At 38.9% G+C, this 16286-nt stretch overlaps 1 protein-coding gene across 2 annotated transcripts in view; it reads right to left on the bottom strand.

The window, feature by feature from the left end:
• LOC137249180 (zinc finger protein 91-like) overlaps nt 1–14112 on the bottom strand; it is a 218185-nt gene extending 204073 nt beyond the window's left edge. Inside the window, exon 1 of one of the 2 annotated variants that reach the window (XM_067780481.1) lies at nt 13214–14112. In XM_067780481.1, the coding sequence (XP_067636582.1) occupies nt 13214–13989 (776 nt within the window). In that variant the 5' untranslated portion in view covers nt 13990–14112. The remainder of the gene's footprint in view (nt 1–13213) is intronic. The other variant, XM_067780480.1, reaches the window with a different exon arrangement.
• Nucleotides 14113–16286: the final 2174 nt, after the last annotated feature.

The raw sequence follows: 16286 nt of genomic DNA, 5'->3' as shown, positions 1-16286 counted from the left end.
TTCTGAAGTCATCATCAGGACTGTGAAACAAAACAACCAAAAACAAAAATTATAACATTTTCAAAAATCAAACATAAAACAAATATCACTTCCAAATTGAGTATGTTATACAGACTAACCATATGTGCGAAAATTAAGAATGTTGGAGACAAATAATCATACAAAAATATAAACAATATTTCAAAGCACCGTAAGTGTAGACAAACTTTTTGCAAAAACAAAAGTACATGGAGTGGCTAAAAGTACGACATACAAGCATACATATATACAATGTATATTATATACAATGTATATTATACATATCTCATCTGATTTTCCTATTCTTGTAGGAGAGATCTTCCTCCCGCGCATTGTTGGTGCCTTAAAACTAAGTTCCGATACACATGTGCGCAGTGGTCAGTGTCCGCTTTAAAATTCATCCTAGTACTATTAGGGGTGTTCGCTATATGAAGCATTTCCAAAGTAAATCTTTTATTATAATTTTTCTCCTCCTGTAAAATAGTTACATTATCGAAGTCTGGATCATGCCCCGTATCTTTACAATGGGCTGACAAGGCCGTCTTATTTTCTGAATAATTGTTTCTTAACTTAATATTAGATCTGTGAGCGGAAATCCTTGTCTTGAGTTTTAATTTTGTTGTGCCCACATATACCTTGTCGCATACGTCACACGGAATTCTATAAACAACGTCGGATTTCTCATGCTTTGGTATTTTATCTTTTGTACTGCTGTAGACCTTTCTACTTACTTACTTAATTGGCGCTTAACCGTCTAAACGGTTATGGCCGTCCAACAAGGCGCGCCAGTCGCTCCTTCGCTCCGCCAACCGGCGGCAATTGGTCACACCAAGGGAGTTTAAATCGTTTTCCACCTGGTCCTTCCAACGGAGTGGGGGCGGCCCTCTACCTCTGCTTCCATAGGCGGGTTCCGATAGAAACACTTTCTTGGCCGGAGCATCATCTTTCATTCGCATAACATGGCCTAGCCAGCGCAGCCGCTGCGTTTTAATTCGCTGGACTATGTTGATGTCTGCGTATAGCTAGTACAGCTCATCGTTAAATCTTCTTCGGTACTCGCCATCGCCAACGCATAGAGGTCCATAAATCTTTCGAAGAACTTTTCTCTCGAACACTCCCAAAGCCGCTTCATCTGCTGTTGTCATGGTCCATGCTTCTGCCCCATATAGCAGGACGGGTACGATAAGTGACTTGTAGAGTATGATTTTCGTTCGCCGAGAGAGGACTTTACTTTTCAATTGCCTACCTAGTCCAAAGTAGCATTTATTGGCAAGATTGATTCTTCGCTGGATTTCAGTGCTGATGTTGTTGCTAATGTTGATGCTGATTCCCAAATAAACGAAGTCTTTTACTATTTCGAAATTATGGCTGCCAACAGTAGCGTGGTTGCCAAGGCGCATATGCGCTGACTCTTTGCTCGATGACAGCAGGTACTTCGTTTTGTCCTCATTCACCATCAAACCCATCTTTACCGCTTCTTTTTCCAGCTTGGAGTAAGCAGAACTAACAGCGCGGGTGTTTAGGCCGATGATATCAATGTCATCAGCATATGCCAGTAATTGCACGCTTTTATAGTATATTGTTCCAGTGCGGTTAAGTTCTGCAGCTAGTATAATTTTCTCCAGCATCAAATTAAAGAAATCGCACGATAGGGGGTCACCCTGTCTGAAACCTCGTTTAGTTTCGAACGGCTCGGAGAGGTCCTTCCCAATTCTGACTGAGCTGATGGTGTTGCTCAACGTCATTTTGCACAGCCGTATAAGTTTTGCGGGGAAACCAAATTCAGACATAGCGGCATATAGGCAGCTCCTTTTCGTGCTGTCGAAGGCGGCTTTAAAGTCGACGAAGAGGTGATGTGTGTCGATTCTCTTTTCACGGGTTTTTTCCAAGATTTGGCGCATTGTGAAAATCTGGTCGATGGTAGATTTACCAGGTCTGAAGCCGCACTGATAAGGTCCAATCAGCCGGTTCACGGTGGGCTTCAATCTTTCGCACAATACACTTGAAAGGACCTTATATGCGATATTAAGAAGGCTGATTCCACGATAGTTGGTGCATTTTGCAGTATCCCCCTTCTTGTGGACTGGGCAAAGAACACCTTTCTACGAGTGTGATTATATGCCGATGCTATTTGGTATTTTTCCCGATTGTAAAGATTTGAGTATTTTATTCGGTTCGTTACGCCCGGCACATGTACTACTGATTTATATATTTTATCTCCCGAAGTTTATCTAATTTTATCATTGTTCAACCTGATCACGGAATTTCTGAGCAATTTGTTGATTATATTTATGGGGAATTCATTATTTCTCAGAGTTTCTTTGACAATGTCGATATTCTTCTTGTGAAAAATCTTGTCACTTATTGAGAGAACTCTTCCTATGAAGTTACTCGCCGTATTTATAATAGTTCTATTTTCGTGTTTTGAGTTAAAGTTTATGAGTCTACCTGATGCGGTCGGCTTTTTATACCAGTCAATAAGCAGCTTGTTATTCTTCCTTATAACAAGTGTATCCAAGAATGGTATTTTTCCATCCTTTTCTAATTCTATTGTGAATTTTATTGATTTGTTGTAGCTATTAAGATTCTTAAGTATATTTTCCACCTCCTCTGTTTTAACAATCGCAAAAAAGTCATCCACGTACTTAGTTAGTAAGCGGGGTTTGTTGGTGGATTCCATTGCGAATTCGGATAATAGTTCCTCCATTACTATATCCGCTACGACAGGTGCTGCTGGCGGTCCCATGGGCATCCCTGAACGCTGTTCATATATTTTATCATTGTATTTGCAATATCGGTTCTCTTTAATGCAAAACTTGATAATTGTTATAAATAGCTCCTTTGGTATACGTGTATGTTCTTTTATATCATTCCACTTAGAGGAACTTCGATAATGTAACTATTTTACAGGAGGAGAGAAATTATAATAAAAGATTTACTTTGGAAATGCTTCATATAGCGAACACCCCTAATAGTACTAGGATGAATTTTAAAGCGGACACTGACCACTGCGCACATGTGTATCGGAACTTAGTTTCAAGGCAACAACAATGCGCGGTAGGAAGATCTCTCCCACAACAATAGGAAAATCAGATGATATATGTATATATGTATGCTTGTATGTCGTACTTTTAGCCATTCCATGTACTTTTGTTTTTGCCAAAATTTTGTTTACATTTACGGTGCTTTGAAATATTGTTAATATTTTTGTATGATTATTTGTCTCCAACATTTTTAATTTTCGCACATATGGTTAGTCTGTATAACACATGGCAAGCAAATGTAAACGGATATAAAAATAAGTAAACAACGCTTCACGCTCAATATCAAATTACCGCAAGACAATAAATTACAATAGCAAACTAAAAAGCAATTAAAATTTAGTAAACTCTACATGGCCATTAAAGCACTTAAGGAATCACATACAATTATTCTCAAGTGTATGCGATTCTTCTTAAAGGTGGATGATGTGGTATTACCGCATTACAAGATATTTGTACACGCCAGAATAGGTCTAACTTGAAATACATAAACAAATGAATTTCACTTTCGAACACACACGAATTACTCATAGCGGCATAACTAAGTTACATTGAACCCTGCGGGGAGCTATATCCATTTACAGTTGTTTAACCCGTAAACATAACTGAATGACAACGTCAGTTTGCCGGTGCGACTGACAAAACATTATTACATACTTAGGTAATAAGAATATTGTACTGAATATGTATATAGAAATAGAATGTAGTTATTTTTAGTGTGTAAGTATTGTACAAATATATTGTAATAGTATTGTAAGTAGAATTCCTATAAAAGGGAAAGCGTTTTGTTAATAAAGAAGAATTATAAATCTGATGTCTACGCTGAACATTAGCGCCAACAAAAATCATTTTGTTTTAAATCTAAACGTTACATTTTACATCGATTTTGAAGTGGAAGTTCCCCGGCCATATAGGAATCCAAGAAAAACATACTGCAATAAATATTCTGAAGTAGTATCTCACAAGCTGGCATCAACGGAAATGGAAGTCAGACGGGGAGCTGTTAATATAGACAGAGCAGTAAACCGACTGACAACGATATTAACAAACACTTTAGAACTCTATTTTCCATTAACTAGAGCACGGACAAACCCGAGGACTACGTGGTGGAACACAGAGCTAAGCCAACTCAGATCAACAACAAGAAAACTCTCCAACAAAGCCAAACATAGCTGGGTGGAAGAGGACTGGGATGCCTACAGATGTAGGTTTAACAAATCGAAAGCTGCATCAGGAAGACAAAAAGGATATCATGGGAACAATACTGAGAGCCTGGCAACGACAAATGAGGCATCATGACTTCGCAGAATACTATCAGGATCTAGTTTATTCCTTAGAAGAATAAGGGAGTCTGACTCATGGACCGTCTCCAGTCAGGAAACTCTAGAGGTCTTGATGGAGACACACTTTCCGGGATATACGGATGCGATAAGCACGACGATGCCAGAAAACCGCGCATGCCCTCCGGAAACCGACGTCACGGACATCGTTGACCGATATAAAATATCATGGGCTATAAAATCATTCGAACCCTACAAATCGGCGGGACCGGAGTGTGTGATACCGGCTATTTTAAAAGCCACTTGTGACGAATTGACACCATATCTACACGGCATCTTCTCAAGATGCCTACAAGATGGGTATGTACCTGTAGGGTTTTCTACTTGAGTTAAATATACTTTATTTTTGTAAATTATTTTTGAATTATTTTATTCTGTATATTATTTCAAAATGAAAATTTTATTGAGTTATTTTAAAAATTAAAAATGTAAAGATATTTAAATTAAGTAATAAACAAAGATTTATTAAAATATATAGTTATTACTAAATATGTTGGCGATTCTACCAACGATCCTCTACCAAATCTTAAATATCAAACTCAAATCTTCAACCTCCAACTTTATACCATTAACCGCTAAGATCCGAAAAGCAGTTGCCTTCAACCAGATTGAGAATTTTTCTATTGCAAATAGTATTTATGTGAAATCATAACAAAATTGTTTTAGAAAAGATGTTGCTACGCACCGAGGCTTGCCATAATATTGGCATTCTGGGAGCGGCGCTGAACAAGGTCTCAGATCCCATCACACAAGCTAATGGATTGCAGCCAACAAAATTTATTTGCTTGCTATTTATAACTTAGAAAGCGTTAAACAATTTATTTCTTTACAAAAATAAGGAGATCTATTTGATAAAAATTAAAAATAAATTTAATTGTAAAACAAAAAAAAATACTATAAATCCCAAATCTTTCGTGAAATCTTCATAAAGTAAAATAATAAAAATAGTTTACTTATTAAATTTTTCTAAATTATAATAGCATTAAGCATATTTTAATTTTGTACACGCCTTCTCCAGTTTTTGATATATGTAGTTTATACATATAAGAAATTCAAAAAAATAGGACATACAAATTTAAAATAAAACAATAACCCCAAACCACTTCAGAGCAAAGAAATAACTTTGAACTTTTGAGGTCAAACATATTTCCACAATTTTAAAAAATCTCAAGATTTCTTAAGATAAATTTTAACAACAAAACTGAAGAATATACAATTAACATGACACGAATCAATAACAATTTCACATCACTCGCAAACTAATAAAGGAATCAACTTTTTATTCCTTATCAATAACTTGGACATACATTATGCAGAGTTCAATTATATATTGAACATATATTCTGCATAATACAAGTTTTTAATTTTTGAGTAATTGTGCACACAAAGTTGCCATCTACTATTATTTAACCTCATTCTAGGTTCTTCAATCACATCGTGATAAATAACATTATTTCGCAAACAACATAGCAATAACACAACCAAATATTAATATACATAAAATATTAATACAATAAGTAAACAATAACAACAATAATAAAATAAGCTATCAAGTACATCGAATCATCAAAAGATTGGGTACTTACATCAATACCAACATAAACTTTTAACGCAATTAACACAAAATTCAAATTTTTTTTGTTTTTTTTTTTCAAACTACAACACAAAATTCTTACAGTAACCAATATACACTGTAAATTAACATTAAAAAAAATAAATTTTTCGTTTCACTGGAGGGGGAGTAAATGTAGGGTTTTCTACTTGAGTTAAATATACTTTATTTTTGTAAATTATTTTTGAATTATTTTATTTTGTATATTATTTTAAAATGAAAATTTTATTGATAATTTTTGTTGTTATATCGGCCTACTGATTTTAAGATCGCGGGTTCGAATCGAGCTCAAGGCCTAACAATAATTTTTTATCATTATTATTGTTATGATAAATTTTTTCTTAATTGAAAAAATTTTTAAATTAGAATAGAAGAAAGAAAAAATTTAGACAACTGCCAAAGCTCGTTGTATAGATCCATTTCGGGAACTGCTAAATTCCTTCATCGGCAACGTTTAGGCGCCGCTGCTATAACCATTCAGCCATCACAAAAAAACTGCTGTGATGGCTGAATGGTTATAGCAGCGGCGCCTAAACGTTGCCGATGAAGGAATTTAGCAGTTCCCGAAATGGATCTATACAACGAGCTTTGGCAGTTGTCTAAATTTTTTCTTTCTTCTATTCTAATTTAAAAATTTTTTCAATTAAGAAAAAATTTATCATAACAATAATAATGATAAAAAATTATTGTTAGGCCTTGAGCTCGATTCGAACCCGCAATTTTATTGATAGTTATTTTAAAATTTAAAAATGTAAAGATATTTAAATTAAGTAATAAACAAAGATTTATTAAAATATATAGTTATTACTATATAGTACCCGAAGCCTGGAGAAATGTACGGGTGGTTTTCATTCCCAAAGCAGGAAAACTTAACTTCTCGGAAGCCAAAGACTATAGACCAATAAGCCTCTCCTCCTTTATCCTTAAAAGACTGGAGAAACTTATCGATCTACATATTAGAAGCAGTGCCAATCTCTGGCAGAGGGATGCAGCTCAGCACGCATACCAAAAAGGCAAATCAATTGAGAGTGCCCTCCATGAGACAGTCAGTGCCATCGAGAACTCACTGAACTGCAAGGAGTACACGTTAGCAGCTTTCCTCGACATTGTGGGCGCTTTCAATAACGTGCAGACGGAGGTCATATGCAAGGCTCTTACACGATATGGAACCCAAAGCTCTTTAGTTGAATGGATCGATTCTATGCTTAGGAGTAGAGTTGTCAACGCGACTTTAGGGACTGGTTCTATTTTCAAAATGACCACCAGAGGCACCCCCTAGGCGGGTACTGGAGGTCAACGAAATTCTTGAAATGTGTAGGAGAAAAGAAAGGTAGTTGCGTACGCCGATGACTTAGTGACTCTGATCACAGGCAAATTCTTTCCAGCTACCAGCGATCTCATGAAAACGGTACTTTGCGACATTTCGCGACGGGCACTGAAAAATAAGCTTGGGGTAAACCCAACAAAAACCGAACTTATTCTGTTCACGACAAAGACAAAGATACCTTCCTTTATGGGATTCAAGGGGTTGTGTAGCGCAATATATAGCTTCTCCAACCCAATTGTCAACCTCACCTTCGAGCGGCGAATCCCGTTTCACTAACAGACGAGGCTCTGATGAGGGATGGCCTGAAGGTTCAATGTGGCCATATAAATCGTTCCCGAGATGGTCGGGCCAGCAACTTAATGGTGCTGTGTTACCGGAGCGTATCGGATCTGTATCCGTCAAAGGACCATCACATCGATAACACTCCCCAAAGCCTTCGGGGAGTAACCTAATCGCTACAACAACAACAACAACAACATACCTTCCTTTAAATTACCGAAGCTAAACGGCACAACGTTAAACCTATCTTCGGAAGCGATATGATAAGCGATTGATATAAGATCAAAGAAAGCTCTTGCAGCATACTACGCCTGCAAAAGGGCTTTTGGGCGGAACTGGGGACTGGCACCACATGTCATTCATGGCATGTCCAGCACAGTCATTCGACCGATACTAACATATGGAGACCTGGTGTGGTGGAAGGCGCTAGACAAAAAGAGTAATCAACAGAGAATTGGGAAGGTATAACGGCTGGCATGCCGGGAATGTCAGGCGCCGTGAGCAGCGCAATTCAGGAAGCGCTAAATGCAATATTTCACTTGATGCCTCTACAAGTCTTCGTGCAGGGATTAGTCGCTAGAGGAGCTCTACGACTAAGAGAATCCATCCCCCAGCGGGTTAGTGGCTCAGAATATACCCGCGGTAGTTATACCTGTCGTAAGACACGACTAAAATACCAGATTCAAGGGCCTGTGTAGCGCAATCCTTGAGGTTGCCAGCGCAATATATAGCTTCTCCAAACCCAATTGTCAACCTCACCTATCCGCGGCGAATCCTGTTTTACTAACAGACGAGGCTCTGGCGACCCCAAGCTCCTCATGAAAATTGGGGGTGGGGAGGGAGGGGACGGCCTGAAGGTTTAATGTGGCCACATAAATCGTTCCCGAGATGGTCGGGCTAGCACCTTAATGGTGCTGTGGTACCGGAGCGTACCGGATCTGTTTTCGGCAAAGGACCTTCACATCGATCACTCCCCAAAGCCTTCGGGGAGCAACCTTATCGCTACAACAACAACAACTAAGAGAATCCAACATGTGGTAAAGAGCTAAGCGCGGACACACGACGATTCTGGACGATATGACGAAGAGGCAATTAAATGGAATAATAACCGACCTAACATCCAAAACAGACCACATCATAGAGGTTTTGGACTTCCAGGTTCAGAACATACGATATCCTTCAAAGGAGGAATGGGATGGCAGGTGCATCACAATATACATCGACAGCTCAAAAATGGAAAAGGGAATTGGAGCTGGGATGTACTCAACACATCTACAGTTAAGCCAATCATTCCGACTTCCTGACGCATGCAGTGTATTCCAAGCCGAGGTCTATGCCATAGACAGAGCGGCAAGGCTGCGCCAAGACAGGGCGGTCTCCAACACCTATGTAGCAATCTTTGTTGAAGCCAAGCCGCCTTAAGGGCATTCCAGTCCAACAGGATAAAATGGGACATCGTGCGGGGGTGTAGAGCCTCTCTGGTTTCTATAAGTGTGGCGGCAGCGTTGGTTAAATGAAAATGCACGAAATATTTAAACGATGCAATTTTTCCAAGGTTTTAATATCTGATAAAACAGAATGAAATTCCAAAAATGTCAAATATAAAGGATAACTTACTTATTCGTGTTTTTCATTCATTCGTTTCCAAAAGAAAGAGACCGGAAGCGAATGCACGTTATTTTAAATTTAATAATATATAGGGTTGCACGAATAGTAACAACTAAGAATTACAAATACATCTATCGATACTTTTAAGTGTTGCGGTTTAAAAATTCAAAATTAAAATAATATGGACTTAGGTAAAATATGAGTATGAACATCTAGATTCGATCAGTAACAATAAGTCATCTCAATGTCTCCCTTTGCTGAGTCCCTGGGCACAGCGGCATTTAAGGGAATGAACTCGCGAATGAGATGGCTAGGAAAGGTTCCGACTTTGACATAAGTGAGGTGGACAGCTCCGTCCGACCGCCGCTGAGTTTTCTCCTAGGGAGAATCGACGAATATAAACAGGGCAGCGGACTTGCTATGGACCAATAGGGTTGACTGCGAAGTCTAAGGCTCCTAATGGCCATTCTTGTATAGGAAAGGCACCGGCTTCCTTCTCAAACTGAACAAATCTGCGGTGAGGGTACTATCGTCCAATGCTCCGCTGGTGGCGAATACCAACAAGTTCCCTCTGCAGAAGCTGTCTGGATGAGGAGGAAGAGGAGTCGATCTACCACTTTCTCTACCCCAGCGGGTTAGGGGGTCAGAATATACCCGCGGTAGGTATGCCTGTCGTAAGAGGCGACTAAAATACCAGATTCAAGGGGCTGTGTAGCGCAACCCTTCAGGTTGCCAGCGCAATATATAGCTTCTCCAAACCCAATTGTCAACCTCACCTATCCGCGGCGAATCCTGTTTCACTAACAGACGAGGCTCTGGCGCCCCAAGCTCCCCATGGAACTTGGAAGTGGGGAGGGAGGGGATGGCCCGAAGGTTTAATGTGGCCACATAAATCGTTCCCGAGACACGCGACGATTCTGGACGATATGACGAAGAGGCAACTAAACGGAATAATAACCGACCTAACATCCAAAACAGACCACATCACAGAGGTTTTGGACTTCCAGGTTCAGAACATACGATATCCTTCAAGGGAGGAATGGGATGGCAGGTGCATCACAATATACACCGACAGCTCGAAAATGGAAAAGGGAACTGGAGCTGGGATGTACTCAACACATCTACAGTTAAGCCAATCCGACTTCCTGACGCATGCAGTGTATTCCAAGCCGAGGTCTATGCCATAGACAGAGCGACAAGGCGGCTCCAAGATAGGGAGGTCTCCAACACCGATGTAGCAATATTTGTTGAAGCCAAGCCGCCTTAAGGGCATTAGGGCCCAACATGATAAAATCGGACATCGTGCGGAGGTGTAGAGCCTCTCTGGCTTCTATAAGTCATCTCAATGTCTCCCTTTGCTGGGTCTCTGGGCACAGCGGCATTGAAGGGAATGAACTCGCGGATGAGATGGCTAGGAAAGGTTCCGACTTAGACATAAGTGAGGTGGACAGCTCCATCCGACCGCCGCTGAGTTATCTCCTAGGGAGAATCGACGAATATGAGAACAGGGCAGCAGACTTGCTGTGGACCAATAGGGGTAACTGCGAAGTCTCAAGGTCCTTATGGCCATGCTTGGATAGGAAAGGCACCAGCTTCCTTCTCAAACAGAACACATCTGCGGTGAGTGTACCTACGGGTGTCATCACAGGTTATTGTGCTATCGCACCAATGCTCCGACGGTGGCGAATACCAACAAGCTCCCTCTGCAGAAACTGTCTGGATGAGGAGGAAGAGGAGTCGATCTACCACTTTCTCTGCCGATTTCCGGCGCTTCAGAGAAAAAGGCTCAGATTTCTGGGCTCACGCTTCTGCGACAGCCTGGCAGAAGTTGGAAAGGTGGACCTCTCGCTCCTTCTTGGGTTCATAAGGGAAAGCAAGTGGTTCCTTGAGGACCACTAGGAGGTAATGGGGCTAAACGAATTTGCCGCCCCATGTACTTACTGAGGGCACTCACAATGGACAAAAATGTCTCCGAGTGGAAGTGTGGGTAACATCCACGCACGCCCTCTTAACCTAACCTAATAACAAAAATAGATATTATTAGAGTTTAAGTCATATCAATTTAAATATATCAAAGTACATAGGTATATCGGTTAATCCGTTGGAGCTTCCAAATTCCGAATATTTCCATAAAATTATATCCAATTCCATGGCATCGTCCTACAGCGATTCTGGCTAATTATATTCCTCTGAGTTACCTTCCCCGTTTTCTTCATCTGTGCCACACAAAAAAAAAAACAATTCCTTTGGTAGAAACTCTTCAGAGGTTATTAACCACTCAGCATTTGGGTGATTAAATTTTGAATTTCCCTACATCGCAATACAATTTGATTACTCTTTCTGACTAAATACCATTGAACAATCGATCATTTTTGAAGTCCTTTGATGATTAAATTTTATAAAAATCAACAACAAGAATAATCAACTATGCTTACTTTTGCTGATCAAAAACTGAATTAGTTTTTCAATCATATTTGAATCAAATGTGTTTATTTTAGATGATCAAAAATTTATAATCATTTTTAATTCAGCTTTCTGAATCTTTTCTGGCTATATTTGTTGACTGAATAACGAATTTTATACTTGTTAAAATTTTACTTTTCATTGAAAATCTTTTTTTTTTCACATACACACATTTCTCCAATCTTGAAGTTCAGAAAAATATATAAAATTTTTATTATTTATACAAAATATATTCTTCAAGACAAGAAATAATAATGCTGGTCGTAACCAAAGATTTCCCCCACCATTTCTCCACCTTCGGCTTCCCGGTAAATACATAATGGTTGGACAATACAAAGGTTGTGAACTATTTGAGCCCCAGGTAAGTAAAACACTTTGACGTACCTGGATACGGCTTCAACATCCCGTATCGTATCGTATTTTAAGATGTTGACGATAATAGCTGATTTTGGATGTTGTATTCGCAGGTGTATATCGGTCAAGTTTTTTTGCGAATTACCTGTGGTTCAAATAGCTCACTTCCGATATGAAGAATAAATGCATGATAATCGCATTCAAATATGTTTCAAAAATCTCAACCAAAACGATTGAAATATGTAGATTCACGAATATGATCAGAAAATTACTGTGAAAAGCAGTCAAATATTACTCTGAAACATTTAAAGCTTAATTTTACAATGATACCAAATATGAATAAAAAGGTTTTCGAAATATGAATCATAAACGAATATTCAAGAATAATCACATTTAAGGTACATTGTTCTCCCGACGATACATACATTAATTCTTGGCGTATGATATTTGAATATTTTTTGATCAACAACAACAATCACTTTCTCTGCCGATGTCCGGCGCTTCAAAGAATAAGGTTCAGATTTCTGGGCTCACGCTTCTGCGACAGCCTGGCAGAGGTTGGGAAGGTGCACGCCTTGCTTCTTCTTGGGGTAATAGTGCAGTTTACGGTACCCACCGAAACTTGGGCCAAAATTTTCAAGTGAGGTATCAAAAGACGCGTTTTCACGTCTAGATCAAGACTCCGAAAGCTTTTTTTACCCGTTCAAAAGATATTAACGAAAAACCGAAAAAAGACCCGCGGGTCCCTCCGAAACCGGGGTGGGATCCATAGTATTTTTGCGCAGAACACCTTTCTGCGTTGGCGGCCTTCGGCCGCGCTTATAAAAAATAACCCTGGGCTACGCCATGCCAAGTCCGGGTGTGTGGTATAACCGTGGCTACCGCCACGGTGATGCACAATTTATTTTGTAGGTACAAACACACCACCAACCACATTAAAATCGCAACTTCAATTGCAAATATCTCCGGACAGAGATAAAATTTTTCTTTCCGCCTTCAGGTTATTGTTCTCGAGATTAATATGCGTCTTTTGATACCTCACTCGAAAATCTTGGGCCAACCTTAGGGTGGGTACCGTAAACTGCACTACTACCCTTCTTGGGTTCATCAGGGAAAGTAATAGGCGCGATATGCATACATAAAACATAAAGTTAGCAATATAATCACTTACGGCACAGTTACTTTTTGCTTTTCCACTGTAAATTCTTCTTTGGTTACAAAGGTTGTTGAATGGGTTGTGTCGCTATATGCAGTATTTTCTTCATCATCTTCAATGGGCTCGTTTTTGATAAATTCGCTTAACTCGCCGTGCGCTTGTATTGTGTCGCTATATTCAGTATTTTCTTCATCATCTTCAATGGGATCGTTTTTGATGAATTCGCTTAACTCGCCTTGCGAATTTTCACAACAATCTAGTAATTGTTCGTTTTTTAGTAAATGCTCAGCAGTACTCCATTGTGCTGATTCAGACTCAATTGCTTGCTGACTGCCTTCAAGAGCCGTTTCGGTTTCTGGAAGAAGCGAGTTTTGAGCAGTGCATTTGGGCTGGCAACTGCTCAACTGATATGAATCTGTGTCGTCTGGTAATACTTCATCGTCAATTGCTGCCTCCATCATCGACATGTTTAAATCATCCCATTTTTTAGAAACCATTTCTCGCATCTTATAGTCGGATTGCACGCATAATTTTTGGAACCGATACACACTTATCAACTGGTGCAAGCATTTACAACAAATTTTTTTTGGTAGCTCGTCACTTAGCTGCACTTGCACTATTTCGGGTGTTGTGCTGGATAACAAGTCAGCTATTCGTAATTCGTCGCATTCCTCAATAGTTTCAAAGATAGATTGATGTTGTGGTTCAGTGCTGCCTTCAGACGTTAAGGCTTCCAGTTTAATCATACAGGTCCTACACAGGCAATCGATACATAGATCACTTGTATCCATTTGAGCGAGGATATCTGCTTTAGTAAAATGTATTAAAACTCCACAAGTAAACCAGTAGGTAGACTTAGGGATGAAACGATACTAGTAAGAACAATTAGGTATTCACACTTTCGTACCGATACCAAGAAAATTTGTAGTCTATACTTTTGCATCGACTACTCAGGTATCGCAGAAAACTAATTGTATCGATAAACATTCGATACGCTCGTACTCACGCTTACCACACCTTGTTTTGATTCGGTATCAAAATTCATCGAAAAAAAAGACGAAATCTCAAAGTATTATTCGCAACCTTCTGCTAACGTTCGAATCGCTTAACTGTTGAATAAATCACTCCAATGTTCTGTATTGCAAAATGGTCTTTATTAGACTACTTTGGGAGTAGTAAAATTATACTTCACAATTAAACTTCACTTCTCATTACTCAGCTTGCGCTGCCTTTTTAAGGTACGCGCATATTACGCTGCGCGACACGTAGCGGCAGCGGCGCCTCACAGTGCGACATATTTTCGCAATTCACATTAAGCGGCAATCGAGCGACACATTGCGGGAATAGTTTGTGTTTATTTTTGTTTGCAAAATGGACGACACAGTTTTTGAAGCTGTAATTATTTCATTTTTGTGCGAAGAAGAGGAAAGGAAAAGAAAAAGGTCCCGGCTATGGGTGCACGACATCTCATCCTCAAGATATGAGGAAGGAGAGTTCCACACTCTTTTGCCCAGATTGAAAAAAGGTGGTGCAAAATTCTTTGCATGTACTCTTATGAGGCAATTCACACCTAGCGGCAGCAGCACTGCGCGACACTTCCCCACGCGGCTTTTTAGCTTAGTTGATCAAATTTGCCGCGCTGTGCCGGGTCGCGCAGTGCTGCTGACGCTAGGTGTGAATTGCCTCACAAGAATTCATGCAAAGAATATTTTGTAGTGCAGTACAGTTCTGCGTAGTACAGCTTAATGTGGCCTTACCTTAACTCTCCGTTGCTTCATTCGCATATTTCTACTAAAGTCTAGACTTGTCTCCTTCTAGAATCTCTTGCTTGGCAGCGACATACATGTATATTTGTAGTTTATGGGTTTTCATAGTCATATGAGTATTCAGACACAGTATTCTTCAATTCGTTTATAACTCACAACAACAACAACATTCTTTTACAAACAATTCGGCAATTCACATATGTGTCAAATTCCTTATAAAACCTTTAATTTAAGCTTGTGGTAAAGTTCAATGGCACACACACTTTCATTTTAACAAAAAGTCTTATATAAATACATGTTTTAATGAAACACCTTAGGGGAAAGCCCGTGTGACAAGTCAAAAAAGATCAGTTTTATTTACATAAAAGCCTTATTTTTAAACTAAATTTTTCCAGAGCCCGGTCATATCAACTTTATCATAAAATCAGTCCTTCTTTACTCTTCCGTTTAGCAATACACCCTCACGTTTCAGTTTTCCTATCCATGGCCTAGATTCTGTAAGTGCGAGCTTTGAAATGTACATTATTTTTTTCCATATAATTTATCTTAGAAAAAAAATACATTTCAAAACTCCCATTTATTGAATCCAGGCACAGTCCTCAGACTAACCATTGAAATGTCTTAAAAATTTTAACTGTGGAGTAATGTAATTTTGATGACATTTAACTAGGTACGATAAATTTGTCAAAAATGTTATTAATACAGCTTTTGGGGCAGAACCCTTCTCCAACGGGAATAATTTGGCACAAAGCGTTTGTAAAATCTCTACGTTGAGCATTTGTAAAGTTAGCGCTTTCAAAAAATATTTCTGCCTTACTTCCAATAAAAAAATACTCCTTGGGTGAAGATAATTAGTATTATAAATTATGTACACTGCAATTCTTCAAATATCCAATATTTTTATATAATCATTGTACCTAAAATTACTCAAAATGTGCTTCATATTGATGGTACAATATCAGCAGACTAACGTTTTCTGATTGAACTCATTAGTGCAGTTCGGAAATACACAGAAACTTTTAATTCTGTAACTGATATTGAATTTGACATCTGTATAGCAGAAACCCAATTAACTTCCAGACACGAAGATAGAAGAAAATATAGCCGCATCGCAGTGTGAGGTGTACACAAGAAGGCACTTTCCAGAGTGAGCCAACGAATTAAATACTTAGTATCTTGCGTGGCTTAGCACCACAATAGTCTTGGAATTTCTTAAACTCTTTAATTTGCTTTGGGTTGTGTGAATAAAATTTAAATATCGACATCCCAATCGAAAAGTGCCACTTTCATAATGTTTACATAGGAGTCTTTATAAAAAATGT

Source organism: Eurosta solidaginis, chromosome 4 (genome assembly GCF_040869045.1).
Source record: "Eurosta solidaginis isolate ZX-2024a chromosome 4, ASM4086904v1, whole genome shotgun sequence".
NCBI lineage: Eukaryota > Metazoa > Arthropoda > Insecta > Diptera > Tephritidae > Eurosta > Eurosta solidaginis.
This window is presented reverse-complemented; position numbering and strand designations above follow the sequence as displayed.